This window comes from Bacillus rossius, chromosome 1 (genome assembly GCF_032445375.1).
Source record: "Bacillus rossius redtenbacheri isolate Brsri chromosome 1, Brsri_v3, whole genome shotgun sequence".
Classification (NCBI taxonomy): domain Eukaryota; kingdom Metazoa; phylum Arthropoda; class Insecta; order Phasmatodea; family Bacillidae; genus Bacillus; species Bacillus rossius.
Genome location: NC_086330.1, coordinates 318,466,894 through 318,491,919, shown reverse-complemented (window position 1 = coordinate 318,491,919; position 25,026 = coordinate 318,466,894). Strand labels below are relative to the sequence as shown.

Sequence of the window (25,026 nt, the reverse complement as noted above, 5' to 3'; positions counted from 1 at the left end):
CCCGTGTTTTAGGGCCAGCTATTCTTAATTTTTCTGTAAACCTTTTGTATTTTGTATTTTCCCTGATTCAAGTAAAGACATGATTCTCATTAGACGATATCTACAGTCGTACGACGTTTTTGTGTTACTTTCTTCGGCCTCAGCGCTTTTGGTTTGCGGTATTGCTGGTTTGTTGACCTGGATCGTTTTCATAGCGATCGCATTTGTTAATGTGTTATTATAATTTTGCATTATTTATTGCCCACTGTATAATACCCCGTATTGGCTTTTGCAGCAACTTTTATCGTACTGTATTATATTTTGCTTCCTTTATATTTATGATAAACTTGACGGATTGTAGCTTCCCCCTTTTTCTTCATCAAACGACTTGTAGTGAGTGCGTCATATTGACATGTATGTTCCTTGGAAACATCCTGTGATGTGTCTGATTAACTTTTCCCGAAACTTTTATGACTCGTTTGGTATCGTTACGTTTGATACGCCCTGTAATGCTTTATGTTACAGTGTATTATGTTGGAAACACCTTATAACGTGTCTGTTGATTTTTTCCTACAATATTATTGTTACATATAATATCGTGTGAAATCTATGTTCTACTATTGAAATGACGTATAAGGCGTTGTCTTTGCTGTGATAGTTCTAAAGACGTCGTGTTTTGTACGACTTTCCCTTCTTTTACTTTTTGAAAGAATCATAAATAATTATGTCCTGCATAATTATAGCTGAATAAGATCATATCTCGTGTTTAAATCTTTCAGTAATGTCCTTGGTTCATTGTATGTCATGGCTGCGAGCGTCGATGAAATTTTACATGAAGTATAGTAATTATTTAGTGTTGCTTTGGAATAAACTTGGCGCATTTAAATTTGAATTATAATCTATGTCTGATTTTATTTTTATTCCTTATTTTTCTTCACACACGCGCGCGCGTGTTACCAGTTACCACTTTGACTATGTATCGGAGCAGATTCTTTCCTGACTTGTGTTTCGACCATTCATATATTTTTTGGGGCGACAGATTTGAAGGCTGCTCGGAAACTGCTGTGTTCCCAAGGAGGTTTCAGTGTGTTAAAGAACGCTGACAACCACACGAAGCTGTTTGCAAACAACACTGTGGTCAGAAGGACGGTGGTAGAAGAATGCGCAGACCACTGGTACGCTGTAATTGGCAAGACTGTGTTCGCTGACGTGCGAGAGTGCGCAGGGGACACACCTGGGGCGAGACGCACACAGCCCGTCAGCACGCAGCTGGCCTCTGCAGCCGCGCACACCTGCTCCGCCGTGGTGCCGCCGTCAGCGAGACACTCAGTCCGCCGTAGCGCGCCCGTCAGCAAACTGCTGGTGGGATCGCGACAGCGCGACGGACGCTATGCCACAGCAAAATATCGCGTCATTGTGTATACGTATTAATTTTTCACCTGGGTTTCTAACTAAAATAAACCATACAAGTTTATGCACCACACATACGACAGCCATCAAAGTTTACATAGCTTTTTTTTTAATAAACTTAAATATGTTTAATTCAAGTTTAAAATTAATTCATTTCACTGTGAGTGAACGCATTTCAAAGATTTCACAGAAAAGTTATGAACCCAAAACCGTTACAAATATAACAGAAGTATTAATTCTACCAATGCACCAGTATAACCAGCATTCTGGAACAAGATTCTGACGTGCACTTAGGTAACGTCACACCAACGACGCGATGGATATAGAAAATCTTCCTAATCGGAACGTCTGTAGCGCCCGGGTTGACGTCAGGGATTGTAAAAAGTGATTGGCTAGAATATTGTTAGATTCGCGGCGCGTTCATCGCGTCATCAGTCGTAACCAGTGTTGCCAGGTTGAAGGGTGAATCACTCGGAGTAGGGATTATTAGAAAGGAACAACATCACGAAATGTTTAGCACAAAATAGAAAAATAGGGATATTTACTTCAAGTTTTGTAGCAAACAGAGAAATTTTATTGGAAATTCTAATGAAACAATTTATGTTGGCAGCACATTAGAGTAATATTTTATTATATCGTGATTGTGATGTCAATCTGTAGTTATGTTGAAAATAAGTAGGTGATGATTTAAAGTTAACTTTTTAAGAGTACGAAATGTATAGAATGTATAAAAGAAAGTGTTTCCTACAATTTATGAATAAAATCCCAATTTAAAGTTGCAATTATTTTTTTACTGTGTTGCGTGATTTAAATTACTTTTTTCTGTAAATTTTTTTTGTTTGTAGTTCAAAGCAGTTTCTGAAGTAACTTGGAGGAATTTTTTTTTTAACCTGGCAACACTGGTCTTAGCGAAGCCGTTTGTCAGACAAGACTTTGTGCGTATACCGTCTGCCATAGCGCATCCGGTCAAGTTTTTAAACTCTGCTCCGAGTTTTATTCCTCGTCAAGCATCATGCACTTGGCTACTGAAATATTAACCTATATTTTTTTTTTCGTTGCTTTGTTTTTAACTGATATGAAAAACTTCGTTTCTACCTAGGTCCATACACATGACGATGACAAATAACGTTTACCACGCTTCTTCCAAACTATTAATTATATATTGGTATTCCACATTAGTTTAAAATTAGCATACAAGTATATCAATTGTTTTAAAAACAAACTATAATATCAAACGCCATCTGTTGTCACTTGTAACACCGTTGGCAGCCTGTTCGCCTAGGTCAAAAATAGATAGGACAGATTACGGAGAAAATGAGGCGTATTAAGTATATTTGTGTGCATGTATATGTATTTATACTTATTCCGGTAAAAAAAAGTTATACAAGAATACAAGGGCAAGATTAATAGATCTTAGTAGATTTGGGACTAATACAAAATATAAATTGAATACCAATAAAATAATATTATCAAGTAATAAGCATGCGCAATGATATATACATAATTAATATTTTGAAATATAACTTTAAAATTTCGTTTTATGGTACGAATCTAAATTAACAAATAATTCGTTGCATCGTTTATTTCAAATTTATAAGTCAATTCCGAATATACTGGGTTTTTATATATTTAAAAATTTTAAAATATTATAGTACTATTTAAACGTTCCACGGAATACAGCGACTGTCAGTAAGTGCACTCTTGATTATCTACATCACTAACCCCCCCATGTGTTAATTGCAATGTATTACTACACGTGCTTGCTATAAACACGCAAGGGAAGAACATCAGAAAAAAATATAATTTAGAATGCAATGTCAGGATGAACCATTTATATTAATATGATAAACAAAGCTGTATGCTTTTTGGCATGGACGGAAAAAAACAATGGAGGTATTGGTCTAAAGAGTGGGTCTGTTCTAAAGTGGGAATCACTCTGGTTAGCAATTAGTTCGCTAAATAAACCGTACCTGTGTCAAGGCTTATAACAGTAGTTTCTTTAATAGCTTGAAAGGAACTCGCTGTGAAGAATCGTAAATATGCCAACATTAAGTGATTATTGTTAAAAAGAAGTATGTAGACAATACATTAGTAACCAATTGGCTATTAACTTAATTACAGCCAAAGAAAATATATTGTTATCCAGATGAAAAGAGTGGCGGACAGTCTTTCCCATATAATCTTAAATGATAAACATGGCAAAGGTATACGCCTACTCCCTAACTTCTTGCATCCGTGGAATAAACATACAAATTACTACATTATATCATGCTAGGGATATAGAGGATACAAATCTGAACCCCACAAATAAAAGGCACCATGGCTTAAAATTTTAATATTTTCTGCGATAATTCGATTTGTTTCAACTGTCCATTTAATTTTATTCGATAGCAATATGAATTGATTTATAAAAGCTAAACAAAATAATTTTGGTATTTTTTATTGCACTAAAACACCACTGTAAATATAATAGGATGATGTTTTAACTGTGCCCACTCTATTTCATACAAAAAAATTGGCACAGTGCCTACAGAAATAAACTGCAAACAAAGTGCAGGATCATAGAGAATTTGTTTGTGTAGTTTCAATGCAACGACATAGCAACGTTTATATCTACGAAAAAAGAAAAAAAAAACTTGCTATGACAACGCGTTGAACCTGCGCTCACACCCGATCCTTACGGCCATACAAGGTCACACGGAAGCTTTAATCTCTTCTGTGGGAAAAAATGTGCACACTTGGAAGATAACAAACATCTAGCGCTGCTATAGTAATATTGCAAATTGCAACTGTAACTGTGGGCACGATTCGGTAGAGGTGGCAGGGTACAGAATACCGTCTAAGACTTCCCCAAAGCTAAAATATCGCACATATCGAAATTTACTAAAGTCAAGCTAAACCTTTACTTTTTTCTGGACATTTTAAGACGACACACATGCATATTCATTAATAACTACTTTCACAATAACACTTTAGTATCCGGGAAATAATTCTCGATTACCTAGTAATTAAAATGCACCCACAAAGAAGGCTGTATGGCGAGATCTGGACTGTCCCTCACAAGAACATGTATGAACTGCAGTAGCCGCACCGAGACTGTGGACCGCCGAGAACGCCTGGGTATTCATGAGCGCGGGTCGTAATTCCGACCGTCCGGAAACCCAGGTGTATACTGCTAAAAATATACGAAGAACGCTGGTTACAAATATTCCAGGGGTCTTAATAAATTGTAAATTTATTAAATTGTAAATTAACGGGTACGAAGTTCGCCTATACTTTTGAACACGAACCCACAAGAATAATCTTGGTGTGCGAGAGAAAAAACATTCAAAAACCTGGTTAGCACTCGTGCGAGAAATCACTTATTTCTTTCACGTGCGTTCGTCCTGTTTTTTAATCGAAAAAAAAAACTGAATTTCGGAATTTTAAATAAGGCATAGTTTCAACGAAGGTCCAGTTATCTAAAACTACGAGTAAGTCTGATTAATCAAGGAGAATTCTTCGTTGGCAAGTCCGTAACTTGAGACTGTAATCTCTAACAGCGTGTAGCCCAGGAGGTCCTGTGAAAACGCGCACCTCCAAGGGTCAGGTTTGAAGGGGGGGGGGGGGGGGGGGAGAGGGAGGCTGTGGGTCAGCGGAGCCAAGCATCGGCTCATAACGGCCCCATTGTTCGAGGCGTGGAGGGGAGGTGTCGGTGCGAGAGACGCGCTTATCACGCGGCGTCGCTCGCGGTCCAGCGCGCAGCATCCTCGCCGCCAAGGGTCACGTGACAGCCGCCTGTCTCGCGACCTGCTCGGCGCTCTCGGCTGCTCAAAGCCACGTGCACTTAAACATACACATGATCCACGTTGAAGAAAATTACTCGATTTGAATATGTAGCTCCAAATTTATTTATTTTTGTAACCAAATGTAAACGATTGATCTACTCAGTCGGTTTTTTTCAGCGAATACTACTTCAGTACATTTCACGAACGATTGCAATTTTTTTTATAATGGGTTACTTTATTAACATTGTATGCTTGACAGGTATTACACTATACTGTCTTTTCTTATAAAAAAATACTGGTACATAAATGTTTAGCCATCTTTTTTTTTCTGGAAATGAATTTCGTAATGGTTAAATGAATGATTAATTTGTGTGAAATTACAGATATTTTGCCTTACGTAAATCTGTTTAAAAATGCACTCGTTTATGGAGAAAAAAGTATTTACAGTTGTTATCAGTACCATTTGAGAATTTAATCGATTTATTAGCGTTTTCATCCAGTCGTTACTGCCATTTTTTCGATGGCTAATTCAATTTTAGGTTATTTTCTGAATTCCCAGATCTAGACGTATTTTGTTTTTTATTATTATTGTTGTGTTTTAGCGAACGTTATAATTTTTTTGAGCAAACGAAAACGCATTTCCAATCCATATTGTAACAATACTTTTTACTCAAAAATCGCCCAAAATTTCCATTTTTTTGGAAAAAAAATCCCGTCAAAATATCCCAAAAAATTCCACAATTCAAAAATTACTATTTCGAAAAACCTCAAAAGTAATTTTGCCTTAGAAAGAACACAGTGTCCTAAAAGAGTCTTAATCATCCATGTCTAAAGCCTCCGATAAGCCTCTGACGTCATCTTAGATTATGACCACCATTTTGGATTATGATATCACCGTTGGAATTTCCGTTACGGCCACCATCTTGAAAATCCGTATTTTTTATGTTAGAAAACGGGGAAAATTTTAAAATTCATAAAAAATAATAGCATTTAATATAAAATTAAATAAAATATTATTTTAAAAAATATAAAAATGTACACTTACGACATGGAGCTCAGAAGTGTGCATTCAAGGTCAAATTTCAAGGCCAAGATCAAATTTCTAGATCAAGGTCAAATTTCAAGGTAAAGGTCAAAGTACAATGTAGACACTGTAAAAGTTTTTTGTACTTTTACAAGGAAAATAATTGGAAACCCAGTTACCAACAATATCACTTGTAAAATTCCAAGCCAGAGCTTTGTAAAACTACAAATGGCAGTTGGGAACTGAGTTTACAAGAAATTTCCTTTTAAATATACAAAAAAAAATGTACAAGACCTAATATGTAGCTGCTTGTCATGATATTTATCATCATATAATTACAGCCATCTGTGTTACAAAACATAGATTTTTTTAATGTTTATTTGTCATGTGCAGGTTAGTTAGGTCTTTGAAACATATTTTACCAATATTATATCGTGAAATACGTCTGTTTAGCTGAATTTATTCATCATGAACTAATTAAATTTATCAAATGACAATGGATTTTAAAACGATTAAAATTTTACGTTGCTTTAATAACCACAAGATTCAGCAAAGCCTTAAAACGAAGTTTTTTTTATTTAAATACACGAATTAACGTGACACAAAAACGTTTCATTAAAAGTGGTTCGTGATTAAGTATTCTGTTTTCCAAGCCGGTTATTTTCCTTCTGTAACATGAACGAAAAATATATATCGCTGCAATAAGAGGACACCAGTCTCGAGATTCATAATTACCTTTTGCGCAGCCAGTTCTACTGACCAGACCTTCCAACAGTTTTCATTTTGTCGCGATATATATATATATATATATACACACATACACACACACACACATGTTTCTTTTTTATAACATAAACAACGGTCAGCCCATGGAAGTGGCATATACGACGTAACACAATAAACCTAAAAACATTTCTAGCCTTGTTACACAAGAGTTCGCCTTTTTTTTCCCCACCCCTGCCGAATCCATCTCATCGCAAGCCTCCGAGTCCCAACAAAAGCGGACAGGGGCTATCAAGGAAGGAAAGGACCGTAATTTCCCGCGAAAGCGCTTTTGGGCGGGCTTCAAACGAAAGCTGTTACCAACGTTCCGACATCAAAAGTTTCTGCTGCCGGGCGCAGGTGCTCCTGACAACACTGGAGAACTTCCAGGACTCATAAAAAACACCAGGTCCGGGCCCCATCAAGCTGCCAAGTGAGGCATCCACAACGCGGAGGGAGTGACAAGAAAAACAGCCAGTCACAACAATTCTTGACTAGAGGTTAACATCATGATACAGGATGTCTAACAAATACTTGGTGAACTAATTTCCGGTTTTTTTCCAGAACTTTTAATAACTTATTCTTACAATTGTCTTAAATCTCAGGGTATTTTAAACTATCAAACATGATCCAACTGTGTAATCACCAAAAAATAAACACCTAGTAATTCGTCCTAACACTATTAGTCAAAGTAAAAGTTTTTATTATAAATACATGTCTGACTTTAACTAACGGTAGTGTGCAGTCAAAACTATTTGCAGAAAAATATTAAATATAATAATTTTATAACGAACCTTAAGTGTAAATCTCCTAGATAAAACAATGACATCAAAAGGAAAAAATAAAAATAACTTCATAGTTGTTAGGTTTGGCTATGAAGTGCCTATAAATGGTCACCAAATAGTTTATATTATCAAGGGTAGTAACAGTAACATGCTATCTGAAGTACGAAAGATAAAACCTTTTCCTATGTTATTTACATGCGATTCAAGAGGACAGTCTACAACTATTTATATTAAATGTGTCGCTATAAAATGAAGTGAGGCGTCAAATATCAAAATGCAAGTCAACAAACGTTTGCTCAAAATTTAAAGCTTCGTGACTTCCTGTGGAGTTTCTGTTTAATTTGGGGCATTTTTGTAATCTTGTTGACCCGTAGACATCCTGTGCTAGTTTTTACGAATAACCGCTGGCACAGGAAAGTATCGCACCATGAATCTCTTGCGTTAAGGAATGGCTTCTTTTCATTTGTCAAGAAGAAACGCTATCCCTCGAAATCCATGCATGCTGGAAATGAAGAATTAATTACATGTCTCATCATGTCAAGGAACACCTACTGAAAGTTTCTTCAATTTACCAAGTCACCTAATAAACTGAGCTTTAAGGACAACTATCACTGGTATATTTAACGCGGGTTTTCCTATACGAGCTAAGCCCTGATTTCCAAGGAAAAAAAAAAGAAATGGGAACATATAAAAATCGTGTCTATCATTCCTGCAATTAAATTTAAAATTGGCAAACAACACAAACCTAAAGCAAGTTAATTACGAATACCAAGTACTGCTAGTTTTATTCTTAATATTTTGAATTTTTAATATTTGAAAACAAACGTGCGATACTTAATAACCAAACCGATTGAATTTTGTTGATTATCCTATACATAAAATTTTTATTTTCTTAATGTACTATTCAAAAGGCTTACACAAATTCCAATATTTAGTTTTGAAACTATATTTAATGGGCAATTTACTTTATTTATTCTTCGTGTCAATTTAAAAGTGTTTCAGCTACATTGTGCTGCTGTGTTATGGCTTAGCAAATTATTCTACGTCCGTGCAATCGAACTAATTTTCTTTTTAATTCATTACGCAGTTCGACTGTACGTTCGTTTAAAGTTTAACTTTAAAATTAAAAATGCAAATACATTGCATTCAAACTCCACAAAATATAAAATTAATGCCACATTTCGTTGAAACTCTTTTTCAGTGATATTTTAATAACGAGGAATTATCAAAACTGTTGATATTGGTTATACATAAAAAAAATTATGAAATAATATATTGTTTTAATATATATTTGTTGAATGATAAGTATATTTTATATTTTCAATAAGAAATTAATAACAATAAAGTAACCATAGCTGTGCAATTAAAAGTTTCTAAGTTTGAAATACCGGTATGCCCATAATTTTTGATTTCTAGGACAGTTTTCTGCATATGATAGTACGTATTATTTAAATTAAATATTAATGTTTGCCAGATCATGTGTTTTTAATTATTATACTTGTATTACTGTAACCACCTCTGTAGCCATCCTAAATAAATGGCAATCGGCCAGTGCGTATCCCGAAAGATTGATCAATACGGAAAGCGGCCGCAGAAATAACGCTTGACTCGATATTAACTGCATGGACATGGAAAGGCCCACACACAGGAATATGTTCCGCAGATGGGAAGTGTTCCGACAAGCCGCGACTCAACATGATCTAGCCACGGAGCTGTGCTGGTAATTCCTACCAGACTAGTTGGTGCAGCGGGGGGCGGCACACTAGAGGTGCCTGCGTGAGTCAATATTGGACCAACCACCAACACCCGCAGCACGGGAAAACTAATTTATACCCGAGCTCCAGACAAATTTGTTCAAAGCCCACGAGAGATGAGAAGAGAGGGTGAACTACAGCGGAGAAAGGAGGGGGGGGGGGGCAGCTTTACTGCGATGATCATTCCAATTGTATTGGTTTTTTTTTCAACACTCATCTGCACCTCTTGAAACTTGACGGAAGTTGTGGGTTCGTAAGGAGCTTAACTATGAACGAACCGATCAGAGAATAACTACATATTATTTTCCCTTTACTAGTAACATTATTATATTCGATTTTTTTGACGTGACAACGTCTAATAAATCGATGAACGCCGGCTGCAAGCACGAAAAAGTGTCCCGTAACGCACATTGTCCCACTACGATGTGTCCCGTAACGCACATTGTCCCACTACGATGTGTCCCGTTACGCTCATTGTACGCTTGCGCCGCAACTATCTCTTTTCCACTCGATTGGATCAACCATCGAATTGACTTTTGACGTTACAACGTCTAATAAATCGATGAACGCCGGCTGCACACACGAAAAAGTGTACCGTTACGCTCATTGTCCCGTTACGACGTGTCCCGTTGCGCACATTGTACGGTTGCGCCGCATTTATCTCTCATCCACTCGATTGGAACCACCATCGATTTGACCTTTTCGAGGCACATTAAACTTGAAACACTCCCATTCGTTTCCTACTTTTCCTATCATCGTCCTATCCTTAACAGAATAACACAGATTGGAAGAAGTTAAATAGCAAACATGTATAAAAGTTATAGTTAAAATAATCTGTTCGTTAAAGTAATAAATATATTTGAATTAATGAGTGCAAATAAAAGAAAATTTATCAATTAAATTGTAGATTTCATTTCACTCCTTCTTAGTATCCATACATAATAGTGATAATTCAATAAAAATGATTCAATTTTATTCATAAAAGTATGCAATCATTTCATCAATGTTTTGTTATGACGTTGTCGCGTTAAACTATCGTCCGTAAACCGACATTACAGACACCCCTTTTTTTTTTTTAATTTTCCCATACCTTATATTTTATATTATTTATCCAAATTTTGGCCGTGACATAAGAAAAAATACTTTGTTTCCAAATTTGTTGTTTAACAATCAAATTTGTTTAGGATGCAGTCACCCGAAAGACAGAAAAATTTCACATCTGAACGAATGCAAATCGTATCATACTGAAACATAAATGTAAAAGTTTGGATGTTTTTTTTAATCACCCGCGTCTTCAATTTACTAGTTATCGAAGACAAGTTAAATATAAAATTAAGCTGAAAAAATTTATTATAGGGTGACATAGCCAGTAGTTGATCAGAACCCAGTAATTGATCAATGTGACAAAAAAGGTAAAATTTTAAGAGTTGGTGAACCTGGAAAAAGTCTATAAATATGTTATGTTATTGCTAGAAGGTTGGCTAACACGGTAAGAGTAGCACCATTGAAATCACAGCCGCCATTTTAGTGTGAGTTTGTATTTAATGTCTGCATGTCACATCATCAGCTTCAGAGGACATTTTGGACTAGTTGAGAGGTGAGTTACAGTTCATTATTAATCATTTGACATCCACCTTTAATTGTAATAATTTCAGAGTTATTCTCATAGTAACTCATTGATTACTATTCAGAGGTATAAGTATTATTGCTAAAAGTAATATTAGTTAGGCCTAACATTTGTTTTTTTTGGTGAACAACTATTAGACCTTGCAAACTGGAAATTTCCAGTGGTTGGTCAAAGTGATCATCTACTGGTTTTTTCCCTTTTTCTCTTGTTTACTGTTAAATCCTACATATGATAATTTTAAAACCCATACACTTTATGATTATAATTCAGGATAAATTAAATCTTTACATGTTCCAATAGTTGATCACAGTGATCAACTACTAGTTTAGTTTGACCAACTACTAGTCATTTACTGGATAATAAAATGGTTATGCTAGGACTTGCTTACTACTTTATTGAACAAATAAACCCAGTTAAAAATACTAATGAGAGAACTACACAGAAGTCCATAAGATTTTGTAAGAATATGCAGCTTGTGCTATTATTATTTTCTCTGGACAAATAGGAATGTTACCTAACACTCCAGTTAAATGTTAGGCTGAACTGTTGCTGAGTAAAATGTTGAAACAATAATTTTAATTATTGGGAAACATTTTTCTGGAACCACTTTCCCTTCATCATTTGTCTAAAGAATTTGTGTGAGTAAAGAGATTTGGGCAATACTTAAGAGCAGTACTCACAATGTGTATGGAATTAACACCAGAATGAAAGGATAGAGGAAACTGGAGATCCCACAAAAACTTACTGACTAGTGACCCTGCTGGGGATCAAACTTGATTTGCTTTAGTGGAAGGCAAGTATCTTCACCACTTAATCACAGTGGCACCTTTCTCAAAAATGTGAAGATAATTTCTTAGTTTTTTTTATTTTTACTAGTATGAGGAGTATTTTACGTAAAATAAGAAATATAGGTATTTTTATTTGTTGCAGGATCTGAAATGTTGACATTTCTTGCTGGGTAGACTGCAAAATGGAGGTAGCTATTAGAAAGCCAAAGAAAGAATTTTTCAAGTATTCGGAAGAAAATTTAAAAGCAGCAATAGATGCAGTCCAGTCGGGCAACAGCAGTATACGAAAAGCTGCAAAAGATTACGGTGTACCATTCAGCACACTAAACAACAAAGTTAAAGGTAAGGTTCCACTTCAGCGTAAGATGGGCCCAAGTTCAATTTTATCTGAAGCTGAAGAAAATTTATTAGTGTGCTGGATTCATGCATATGCAAAAAAGGGTTTTCCCATAAAGCGAATAACATTGTTTGAGACTGTTAGAGACATTGTGTTATCTGACCAAAGACCAACTCCATTTAAAGATGGACAACCAGGTATCAAATGGTTCAAATCGTTTTTGAAGCGTCATCCGACTTTATCCGAACGATATGCTGAAAGCATTAACACAGCCCGAGCAACAGTAACTGAAGAAAGTCTCAGGCAGTGGTTCCATGAACTGAAAGGCTTCTTGGAACAAGAAAATCATTTGGACATCTTAAACGACCCTAGCAGAATTTATAATGCTGACGAATCTGGTTTTGAGACTTGCCCTAAAACAGGCAAAGTTTTGGGACCAGTTTCTTTTGACAATCTCTACGAAGTAAAAAGTGGAAATGAAAAAGAAGCTATCACTGTAATGGCCAATTTTAATGCCGCTGGAAATACGGTTTCCCCCATGATTGTGTTCCCATTGCAAAAAATATCACGAGAGATTGCGCAAAACCTGAACAGTGAGTGGGGTGTAGGAAGATCCAAGAAAGGCTGGATGACTGGAGCACTCTATTATGAGTATATTGCAAATATTTTCCTGCCATGGCTCAAGAAACGGAATGTTCAGTTTCCTGTTCTACTGTTAGTCGATGGACATAAATCTCACACAACTTACAAAGTTGCACAGTTTTGTGCTGACAATGGTATAATACAATTTGCATTATACCCAAATGCAACTCATGTGCTGCAACCAGCAGATGTTGCGATCTTCCGTCCCTTGAAAGCTGGATGGCGGAATGTTGTGTACTCTTGGAAACACAAAACTGGCAATAAAGTGGTCACGAAAGTTGTGTTTGGGCCATTGTTAGAAGCAGTTTTTACTGAAAGAGCGACTGTAGATACTGTAAAGAGTGGATTCAGGAAGTGTGGTATATTTCCATTTGACCCTGATGCAGTTGACTACAGCAAATGTATGTCAAGTAAATCAAGGAACTGTCCCCCTGTCACAACTAGGTCAAGCAATGACACGATCCAACCAGCATCATTTGGTGTAGAACATCTTTTGTATTTGGAAACATTGATGAAAAAGGGAAGAGCCGAAGAGTTTCGAGCAGCAGAAAAATCAGGTTGGGGAGGCGAGCCTCAAGCTTTGGAACTTTATGAAGTTTGGTGTAAAATTCGTTCAAAGTGTGTGAGTGTCCCATCAGCAAAGACTCCAAAAGAAGACAATCTTGCATCTAGTGATGAAGATTCACCTTCTGAAATAACTGTACAACTACCTGAGACTTCAGTAAGTGTGACTACTAATGTTGAAGAGGATAATTTGGATACCAGCAAATTGTTGGATGAGGGACCTGTAGGTGATATTCTCCAGCCAGCTATTGATGAAATTTTTTCACCTCAGACTTGTAATAACGTTGTAGGAGAAATGTCAGGAATCACTGAAGAGAATCCATTAAATGCATGTTGTACTTCAGCGTCTTCCATAAATACCGAAGGAACTCACAGCTCAGTAACACCTAAAATAAATAGGCCTTCCATGATAAGAAATGTGAAACAACAAATCAGCTCTTCATTTGCAGACCATATTTTGTGGCCCAGCGAATCACCTGTCAAAGTTGGAAGAAAAAGGGAACATTTGCCATATGCTACAACATCTAAAGAGTGGTTACAGTGGAATGAATCTAAGGAAAGAATTAAACAGGAAAAGGAAGCTGCCAAGAGGATGAGACTTGAAAAGCGCATAAATAAAGATACGAGCAAAAGTGTAGCCAAGCTAACTAAAAGATTGATATTCTCGACTAAGCCTCAAACTGATAAAACTGACAAATGCAAAAAGCTTGTTAGAAAGAAGAAACAAACACACACATCATCTGAATCTGATACTGAGGAATGGCATTCTAGTGGAGACAATATGGATGATGTTTCACTTGGAACTACATCAGAAAGTGACGAAAACAAAAATGACCAAATTAGCACCTCGGTTGACAGACTGAAGAATTTGAAGGAAGGAGACTTTGTGCTGGTGTCATTCCCTGGGTTAAAAAATTTGAAGTACAGATTTGTTTGCACCATCCAGAAAATAACTGATGGAGAATACATTGAAGTCATGGGGCTCAAAAGTAGTGATAAAAATAATACAGTGTTCAGAATAGATGAAGATGATGTCAGCTTTGTGAAGCACTACCAGATTTTAAAGAAGTTACCAACTCCGAGAATCGTACCTATTGGAGACAGAATACGTTACAAGTTTGATAACCCAGTTGAAGTGAGCACAATCAATCCCTAATTTATTTGTAAGTCTATTGTGTACATTAACTGCTTGTATTATAGGCCTATGAATGACATTAATATTTTCTGAAGAAAGGTTAGGTAGTTACTGTAGTGCACATCAGTTTAATATATAAATACATATATATATATATAATTATTAGTCTGTGCTTTATTGGTATGAGTTAATGTATACATAGACAGTGATCAACCACTAGATTCTTGCTGATCAATATATGGACTGCTGTGATCAACTACTGGTGCACCCTGGCAATTTTTATTTAAGGTAAAATATCCTAGGTAACTAATATTTTAAATGTGTGTGCACATAGTGGATTTTGTAGAGAAAACTTTGTTCTTTTACAGTAAAATTAGAAATTAAAGTTTTTGTTGAATCTTTACTGTGTATCATGAATTAAAATGGAATTTTCGTTTAAATGATCAACTACTGGCTATGTCACCCTATTTACCTTTGGTCAAGATCTCAAAAAAAGTAAAATCAATGTAGATAAACAGACACCGAAACAATTCATTTTACGAAAGGCTTAAATGCAAATATATTTTTTTTATGTTGGTTTTTGCCCCTCGGTGATTTCTGGGTAACTCTTCGGCCAACGAGAAACCCTCAACTAGAAAGGTATCGAATCACAAGCAACCCAGCAGCCAATGAGCAGACGAGATCTGCGCGAACGTGCACAGGACTGCGGGGTCCATCCTGGACATCGCAGAGCTCGCAGCGCAGTGGGTTACGTGTCGTGGGGCGCACAGAGATCCAGACGTCTCCTCAGACGGCGGGATGAATGAAGGCACACAGAGAGAGAGAGAGAGACAGACGCCTCCCCGCGGAGTCAAGAGGGCGCAGCGACCGTGCGATCCGTGTCAAGGTCGCGCCGAGGTCGCGCCAATTAGTCCCCCATTCGCCGCGCCTCGCGGTCGTCTCCCTCGCGATCTTCACGAGATAGCTGACACGTCACAGTCCTCCCTCCCTCCCTCCCTTCCTTCCTCCCTCACTACCTCACTCCCAAACCGCCCCGCCCCACCCCGCCCCGAACCAAGCTGCGCACAATGGGGCTACGTTTCTTGTTCACCGAACAGGAAATGGAGGGGTTGGACGAATTTCACGCGAACACTACCCGTAAAAAAATAGTCGGCTGTGCTTTCTGAGGTGTTGTCTGATTCCATACTTGACCTAGGCAAGGTTTATTTCAGCGCACCCAAGTGCAAATTGTTTGCCTCGACAAAATGCTTGTTTGCGTTAGGAAAAAAGAACATAGTTGACTCAGAAAAATCATTACATTACAGACAAAAAGTGTTCCGTCAACTCACGAATATCCTGTATTTAGTTTTTTTTAATCGTCTTTATTTTCTAGTTAAATTAAGTTAATATAGCAAAATGATTTGTTTCAGGTATTTGAATTTTTGTTTGTTTTTATTTCACAAAAAATTAAAAATTATGACAAAAAATTTTGGACCCCTAAGGTCTTTTTTTCTCAATACGTATTTTCTAAAGGGGTCCACCAAAACGCCCGTTCAGTTTGTAAAACCCTATAAAAATCACCATGTAAACATTTAAAGCATACATTTTGAAAGAAAAAAATTATAACAAACCATAATGTTACAAATGGAAAAAAAAAACAGGTTCGGAAAGGATAGCCTAATTAATTTAAACAAAATACTTAAAATGTAAATCCACAAATTAATCACTCCTTAGTTCAGTTCACAGTTCACTCTCCCCGCTGGAGCGCGTCTCGACAACGGCTCTCCCTGCCGCTCGTCCCTCACCCCGCACCCCTGTCCCCACTCACAAGCTTCGCACAGCTCAACACAGTCCCCGATGCACCAGTCTCCGCACACGCAGGCCCGTCTCTTGTCCGGTTATCGCTAGCCAAAGGGAGGGGGGGGGGGGGGACACTCACCCTCTCCACGTCACTAGCTAGGAAGCCGGTTTACCGCTTTTATATCCCCCTTCAGCCCCCCTTCAGGGATGGTCTCACTCCCCTTTGACGTGTCGCGTCATCAGGGTCGACCCGAAGCCCGAAGCTACCGGAACAATGGCGTCCTATTTATGCCCTCCAGATGGGGTGAGGGATCGATGACAAAGCGCCCAGGATGGGTGAGCTGGATGAGAATGGTGGTGGTGGTGGGGGGGGGGGGGGTTGTGTAGTCAGACCGGGCTGCTAATCTCAAAAGGTGTATGGACTGCGTCACTGGGCCACGCCCCACCCGGGGGCCACAGGGGCAGATGACCGCTAGAAGGCCCACTGACCCGCCTCGCGACTGTATGCTCCCGGAGCGCTCGAAACAACAAAATGAATTTTACGTGCAAGATATATTTTTTTTTTTTTGGAGAAATGAAAACAAGATCAGAATGTTTCAATTAAATATCGTAAATGATTGAAAATTCAAGACCATCTGCACGTTAATTAATCTTTTTTTTTCTCACGTAATAACAGATATACCACAGAATCCGAAAACCTGTCAAGAAATTCTGGTAATCATGATAAACTTTAGCCAAACATTGTAGTAGAACAATGCAGGAAACTCAGACCTTTCAACGTGACGAACGCTGGCGACACGCGACTACGGCGATCCTAGCGGCTTGTCCTGTAGAACGCCCGCGAAATTCAAATTTTCTGTTTACTACAATGGGCGATCTCGGCACATATTTTCTCTCGTCGTTTGAAATATTGTTGTCGTAGAGTAATGAATTTACACTCCATACATTTGCATTTATTTATAATTGCAACAAGTTTTCGTAATCTGAAAAAATAGATTGAATTAGAGGTCATGAAAAATTACCTATCTGAAACATGACGACAAAAGGACAAAATCATACAACAATGAAACATACTGAATTTTAAACCTGAATTAATGTAAATCTTTTATTTCGTATACAATTCCGTGAAATTTGATAAAATAGTTTATATCCTAGAATAAGTGCTTATCTGAAAAAAATTTAAACTTCGTAAAAGGTATTTTTGAGTACTACTGTCCCGAAAAAAAAAATTAAGTGTTTTTAATGTCGCTAGTTTAAATTAACCTACCATTTATAACAATTTACAGCATTTTAAATGTAGTTAACCAAAGTGCATCAACTGTTTAAAACTGTGAACTATTAGTAAACTACTCTCAGTCATCAAATAGACAGAGATAAACTTACAAATACAAATTTCTGAATTTTATATCATTTTTATAAGAGTGCCTACTGTAGAAAATTACCATTTAATATTTACAAAAATGTTTTTAAAAATCTGATTAAATATAAAAATAATAAACATTTAAAAGCATGAAAGTTTGCATATACCATCTTTAATTCAAACTCATTGAGATTTGTTTCCATACAGGTTGTAGACACACTTTTTCACAATTAGATAGAGACAGCAATATTTAACTCTTATTTTAAACGGCAGTTGGGCAAAATTTCACTGAGTAGTCCTACACAAATTCCGCTTGAAGGGGTGGGAAAGGGTAATGGGGATGTTTTTTAGGAATCTTATGTAGGCAATAAAATTCTACTTATTTTGAAGGTCAAGTGTGTAAAATTTCATCAAGCTCAGAATAAATCTTTGAATTTGTATTAAAAACATGCAAACAAACTATATATAATCTGCTTTATATTTATATATATACACAATGAATCATTTCGATTATGTTTATAAGATTTATTAATATTGAAGGTAAAACATAAATGTTATATGCCTGCATATTGTAAAATAACCAAACAAGTGGACTGCGCTGTGTATTTAAAGTTACTATTTTAACACTTACTTAAACAATATCAAATAATAACTTGTTTTTTTCCGCTTAAGGAATTTTAACTTCAAAATTGAAAAACGACTCGAGGAGTTAGCAACATCGCAATTGTTACAAGAAAACACTGCACGAAATTTTCCAGCCACAATAAATAACCACAACTGCAGAAAACGTGGGGAAAAAAACGTACATTCTAAATGGCCAAAATACCCCTATCACAAACACACTAACGGCGTAGGATCAGGCCCTGCCACTAGAACGCGCTATATAACGTGTCTCCCGTTGTTTTTTTTTTATTGACGAGTGTCAAATATTGTTCTACTACAATAATTCCACTACAATAGTTCTACTACAATAGTTCCTTAAAAAATGTTGTCGTGAAGGTAATTTGAAGGTAGTACGAAGGTACAGCCACAACAGACAGAGGTACAGGAGGATCGCGAGCGTCGTCGGCGAGACGAGCGCAGGGCCGAAGTGGCGAATAGAGACGCTAATAGAAAACACCAAACAAACACAGGCGCCGTGCACGAGGCGTCTGTCCTAACCTCGTCCACCTCCCGACCCCCCCCCCCCTCTCTCCCACCCCCCCCCCCCCTCACAAGGATGGTCTAGCAAGGGCAGCCGCCGCGAACAGAAGAGCGCGCTCTTTCCCGCGGGACCAGATGTGCCCCGGCGATATGGAGTTGTTTGTTTACGAGAGAGACGCTGCCACACCGCCGGGAGATCACCTCCTCCTCCTCCGCCCCTCTCCGCATACTTCTATAAAAACCCACGCGGCGAGATGTCAGTTGTAAACAAATAAGGGCGAGCGGACGGACAGAATGGACCATTGTATACGTGTGGTTGGGGGGTGGGGGGGGGGGGAGTTTATTCCCCCAGGCGGCGGATTCCTGCGACCTCGTCCTTGTTTGTTTTAGCGCTCGATCTAGTGTCAGGACGCATGCGTGAGGCGGGAGGCAGGGATGCCACGGAGGCCAAGGGCGATTTTGCTTTTCCCTCAACCCAACTAACAACTAAAGGCTGGCCCTGCGCAGTCGTGACTCAATCAGCACTCAAGTACAGCATGTCCATCAAAGAATACCTCAGTTATGAAATTTTTGATATCATCAACTAATAGCGTTGTGGAGTTTCGGTTCAAGGTCACAATTAAAGAGTGAGTAACTCGAACAGTTTTAGATAAGCGCGTGCGCGAGTACTGCTTTTGTTATTTTCTCGCTTGCAGCGCCGCCTACGCAAAATGGTGACCCCTGAGCGTAACGCGTTTTGTGTTCTTGTTCTGCAATTTGCTAAGAGCGAATCTGTAATTTTAGCCCTCCCAATTGGAGTGGTTGAACGTCAAAGTCCCTGGCCGTTGGATTGGTCGCAATGGTCGAGACGACGGAGCTCTTTTTCGCTGGCCTCCATGTTCACCTGACATAATGCCATGCGATATTTTTTTTTGGAGCATTATAAAAGATCGTGTCTAGGTTCCCCTGCTACCTAATGATTTGCCAGAGTTGAGACACAGAATTCAAGAGGCTTTTGCTTCCATTACTCCGGACGTGTTAAACGAAGTGTGGGAAGAAATGGAATTTAGGTTGAATGTGTGCCGTTATAACTAAACGTATACATTTTCAACATTTGTAAGATATACTAGTTTAGTTTCCCTTCAATTTGATGTATGATTTGTTGTGAACAGTCTAAATTAAACGGTTATAATGTACCATTGAACTCGGGACATTGTTTTATGGACATCCTATATTTCTACATTTGAATAACCATCAAGTTTTTTATTGGAAATTGTACACTTTTTTATCATAGATAAACCTCAATAACAAAGAAAAAATTTTGAACATTCAAACACACAGAAACCAAGCCAAAAACAGCCGATGTGAAAAGTTATATGCATAGACCGCACAGAGAATTCCGTAGGAGGAATAAATTAGAAGCAACGTCACAGCGCAGACGAGCACGGTGAAGTGACAAGTTGCAACAGAACAGTAAATAAATAATAAAAAAGACCTTTGACAACACAGCGACAAACAGTCGAACCCAACGTTCATACTAAACAGACAATCCGGTCAAGACAGCGACACTGAGATCTGTTCTCGAAACGTCGCAACTGTTTTGTCTCTGGAAACCAGGCTACTGTGTTCGTATGCGTAGTCGTCGTTGAGGTGTCCAGATTATCTGTTTAGTCAGTTCACTGTGTTCGTCTGTGCTGCGACATTTTTCTGGGATTCCTTCCATGGAATTATCCGTGTGGTCAATTAATTAATCTTTTGACATTGGCTGATTTAGGCTTTTTGTGTGCGTTTGCATATTCATCTTTTCTGTCAATTTTTTGACTGATAAATACATTAATTTCCTTCCTCAGAAGACGTATTCCAAATAGTGAAAATACTTCAAGTAACTGATAAACACAAAATAATTAACTTCTCAACACACTTTCACCTACGTCTCAAGGGCTATGTTAAATTGTAATTGCAGTTTACAAGTTAATTTTAAACTCTTGTACTTTTCCTTCCAAAAACATGGGTGTTCATTTTGTTGAAAAAACACTTGTAACATGTACACAAATTCACTTACATTTACAAATGTTTACTTGTATATTTTTTCAACACAATTTCTTTAATATTTTACAATATGTAGGATGATTTAATTGTAACTTGTACTTTGGTGGAGCAGACCCCTGATTGATTGTAGGAGCAATTACCTGTAGTCCCGGACACACCGATGAGCAGTCCTTCATTTCCTCCCCTCAATCGCAGACAAGTCGTCGTATGCACCATATTGGGATTCACGAGAAGGGTGACACGAGGGGGGGGGGGAGACATGACGGCGGTGACAAGAGGGGGGGACTAGAGGGAGGAGTCACGATGGGGGGGGATACACGAGTGGGTGACACGAGGGTAAGACGGACTGATTCGCTCAGCGTGCTCACGACTCTACACGCCAAGTGGAAGAAGTCACGAGGGAATAGGGGAAGCGCCTCCCTTGCTGACAATTGTTCTGTAAGAGATTTTTCTCTTCCTCACCCTTCTCAAAGTATGTCCCAGTTATATTCAGGAAGTTATACGTGGTACGATCATCATATAATTTACATGGTTTGCATTAAATTTGCAAAAAAAAAACCAATTGTAACGGAATAATACCCTAATAAATACTTAATAACATTCGTATTAATTATATATAATTATACAATATATATTTTAGGTGTTTCATATAATTTTTAAAAAAATTTAATTTTTTAACGAAAAAAAAAAAAAAATTGTAACCCCATTTGCAGTAAAACTGCCTGCAAGATGAAAGTTGATTTTAAAACTGTAACTGAGGGTGGAACCCGGGAGTACTTCTATATTTTTATCGTTACGAAAAGTAAAATATTGACATTAGTGTTAATTTTTTTTTCTGGTAAAGTCCTATGTTATCGCTCTCTCTCTCTCTCTCTCTCTCTCTCTGCTTGCTTGCTTGCAGTTAACGTATTTTTGAGGGTGATACGGAAATTGTGTGTGAGCCCATGTACCGGGTAACCGACCAGGTGCGCTAGTCCCACAGACCGAGGGAGTCCTCGCCGACGGGCGACGAGGCTCGAGCTCCCCGCGGTAAAGGTTCTCACACACCGGAGCGGTGGCGGGCGCGGTAGCGGTGGTGGTGACGAGGCGGTGGCGGTAGCGATCAACGTGGCATACACTGCGGCGGGCGCGGTAGCGGTGGCGGTGGCGGTAGCGGAGTCTCTGTATTGTGCATAAATGGACCGGCCGGACCTAGTAGAGGAAACATTACTTCTTGAAGCTGTAATCTAAGATGAGCAGTAACGGTACCATCTATTCCTAGCGTTTTGCCGATTTCATTCCAAACCACATCTTTTCTTCTGATTTTCTTGTACTCAGGATCTGACATATCATATAACACAACGTTTGCCTTCACTGCTTCGATAAGTTTTTTCTGTTGCACTCGTCATTGTGTGATATCACACCACTACACTAGGCGGCCTGCGGGCTAACGCAACCTGCTGCGTTCTGGCCGCCGCCGCGGGGTGAACGCAGCACAGGCCGCGTCCGCGCTCGTGTGTTCGCGGCTGGTCTGAACATGTCCGTTTCATTGCATACGTCGCGTTTTACCGCCACCGCTCCGGTAAGAGCGACAGCCCGCGCGGGCGACGATCAAGGCCGAGACGCGGCGGCCTTGGGATGACCGCGCCGCGAGCGTTGCGGCAAGCTTTTAATGGTGCCGTAAATACGCGTGCGTTTTAAGGGTCTCCTCACGTCACCGCAATGCGTTCGCAACCGCAACGTACACCTTGGAAAAATACTGTTTGAAAAATATTCTCGTGCGACTGTAGTGTAGGACAATCACACGGGCGTCGCAACCGGTGAAGACGGGGGGGGGGGGGGGGGACACGCCCCCCCCCAAATAATAAGTCTCAATTTCGTCCCCTCCAATAATATATTTAGTTTCGTAGTTATATTAAAAATATGATTTCTGTGATATAACCTATATGTTGCGCATGGTGCATTTAGTCCAATCGTGGTAATGTGAGCACTTTTTAATTCGATCTTCGTGTAAAATAAATCAGGAGAGATACTATAATAATATCACTTTATTACTTATGTTTGTGTACATGTGCGAAATATTCTTAATACTGATGCGGCATTTAAGTGTAACATTCAGGTTTCTCCTGATGTTTAAATTAATGATTTTGTGTGGATATAGCACCAGCAGATATGTTAACTGTGTTTTTACCAATTTGTCCTCTGAAAATATTTTTTATAAAAAATAAATTATATATTGCAACCAACTATAATTAGAATATTTACGAAAGAAAAATGCCTATAAACCACCTTTTTACACCTTCAAACCCCAAATTTTCCCGGGGGAGGACCCCCGGATCCCCCACCTTTTTTCCAGGTGATGGCTATTCCTCAACAACTAAATCAATTGAAGTCCCCCCCAAAAAATATATCATTGCGACGCCCATGGACAATCACTCACTCAAGTACGATGTCTTCATGTACTGGCGATAGTTTAGAAATGTTTATATCAGTAATCATTTAAAACTTGTATATAGATCAATTAATATTATTATACACCCTAATAATATATTATTAATGCCTTCGAACATATCCAGTTTGTGTGATTGACACATGACAACCTTAGTTTGGCTAGCACTTAAAATTAGTAACAACTCTAATTAAGTTCAATTAAATTCTGCTAGGGCATATGTCTGCATGTATCCAAGTTTTTAAAATTACATACCCTAGTTCCCCATGTGAGTAAGAAATTAAGGATATATAGTAGCATATGTTCCTACATGTGAGAGTATTGTAAGGGTAAAAGCATTTTTCCCAATGACCAAAAGACCTTGCAATCAAGATGTAGTGTGTTAAAACAAGTTTACAATAATCACAGTCCTGAAAAAGACGAAAATATTAATCAAATGAATGTTGTGTCCTGAGGCCGTGTTCCAATTGTCTCTTTTGTATACAAATAGATCACGTAACACTATTTTGTCGTCTAAATCTGTGACGTTATTTCGTATTTTACTTTTTGTATTATGTCAACTTCGAAGTTTACAAATTATTAAATACGAAGTGTTAAATCATTGCCAAAAAAAGTTTAACCTCTAACAGTGCTGAATGCATAATTTAATAAAGTTATTAATACAATTGTATTTCTACTGTTGTCAGAAGAGCTACTCCATAAATAAGGCACCATAATAATGATAATATATATATAATATTTCTAGCACATTATTTCTTAAACTGCACTACTTTTTGTTCACTTTAGGATATGGTAATATTAAACTGTAGATGTAAAAATTATCTATTTGTTCGAGAAGAAGTCAGAGCGCTAATATTTCATAATTATTATTTTACATTAATATTGAAATCTTGCTGTACTTCCTGACAACTAGCGCCAAGACGCAAACAAGCGACGATCGAAAAGTGCCGATTTGAAGCTTAAATAAATAACACCAATCGCAAAGGCAAAAAAATCACGAAATGCCAAACCAGTAGGTACGGTGACCCGGCATGAGATTTTGATCAAAATATTTCATGCTCTGTACACTGACGAATTCGATGAAACAGCAGCTCGTGCCCATTTTAAAATTCGTACACATAAATATGAAGAATATGGCTGGAAAACGTGTGTGTGGATCAACCACGCAGTTTCGCCGCTGTGTTCGCAGGTGAAGCGATGTGTGCAGAATGAACATTTGATCAGAAACAGAATCTGGGCGCCCGTGCTGGGCCCCGCCTTGACACAACAAGCGTACTAGTATTGCAGTCTCGTCTCTTCATTGACAGCCTGCAACCGCTTCGAAGAGACACAGTGGCAGCCACACAGAAACAAAAAATTACGTCTCTACTTTTACAAAATAATTCTTGTGGAAACCAGTTGCCAGTAAAATAGTTCGTAATACTAAAAGAAATATATTGTAACTTTGTATTGTTTTTTCTTCATGTATGTAATCTTACGTTGTTCGAGATCAAACTGAGCATTTCTTACAAAAATGGACGCTTAATATTATATTTTAATCGGTGTTCAATTAAAGCATTATTTTCTTTAAAACCATGATAAGACAATCGAATATGGAACAATTGGAATTATTTTTTTAACTATGCTTATTTATGTGCCCAGTTAATACTGTAAAGCTATTAAGGAAACGGTTTACAAATTATTATAACTATTGGAGGTACAGGAACAACACAAA

General features: G+C 38.0%; 2 protein-coding genes across 3 annotated transcripts in view; one reads left to right on the top strand and one right to left on the bottom strand.

The window, feature by feature from the left end:
- The window catches only part of LOC134527956 (uncharacterized), a 1,033,783-nt gene that overhangs the window by 897,507 nt on the left and 111,250 nt on the right, over positions 1-25,026 (bottom strand). The gene's annotated exons all lie outside the window — the stretch shown is intronic.
- On the top strand, positions 10,866-14,710 carry LOC134527954 (uncharacterized). Its single transcript, XM_063361045.1, has 2 exons — positions 10,866-11,078; positions 12,039-14,710. Exon 2 carries the CDS (start codon positions 12,079-12,081, stop codon positions 14,593-14,595), a length of 2,517 nt encoding a protein of 838 aa, XP_063217115.1. The 5' UTR covers positions 10,866-11,078; positions 12,039-12,078; the 3' UTR covers positions 14,596-14,710.

Bases quoted from the DNA above. Each gene is read 5' to 3' on its own strand.
- LOC134527954 (XM_063361045.1), top strand. From the start codon at position 12,079: ATGGAGGTAGCTATTAGAAAGCCAAAGAAAGAATTTTTCAAGTATTCG.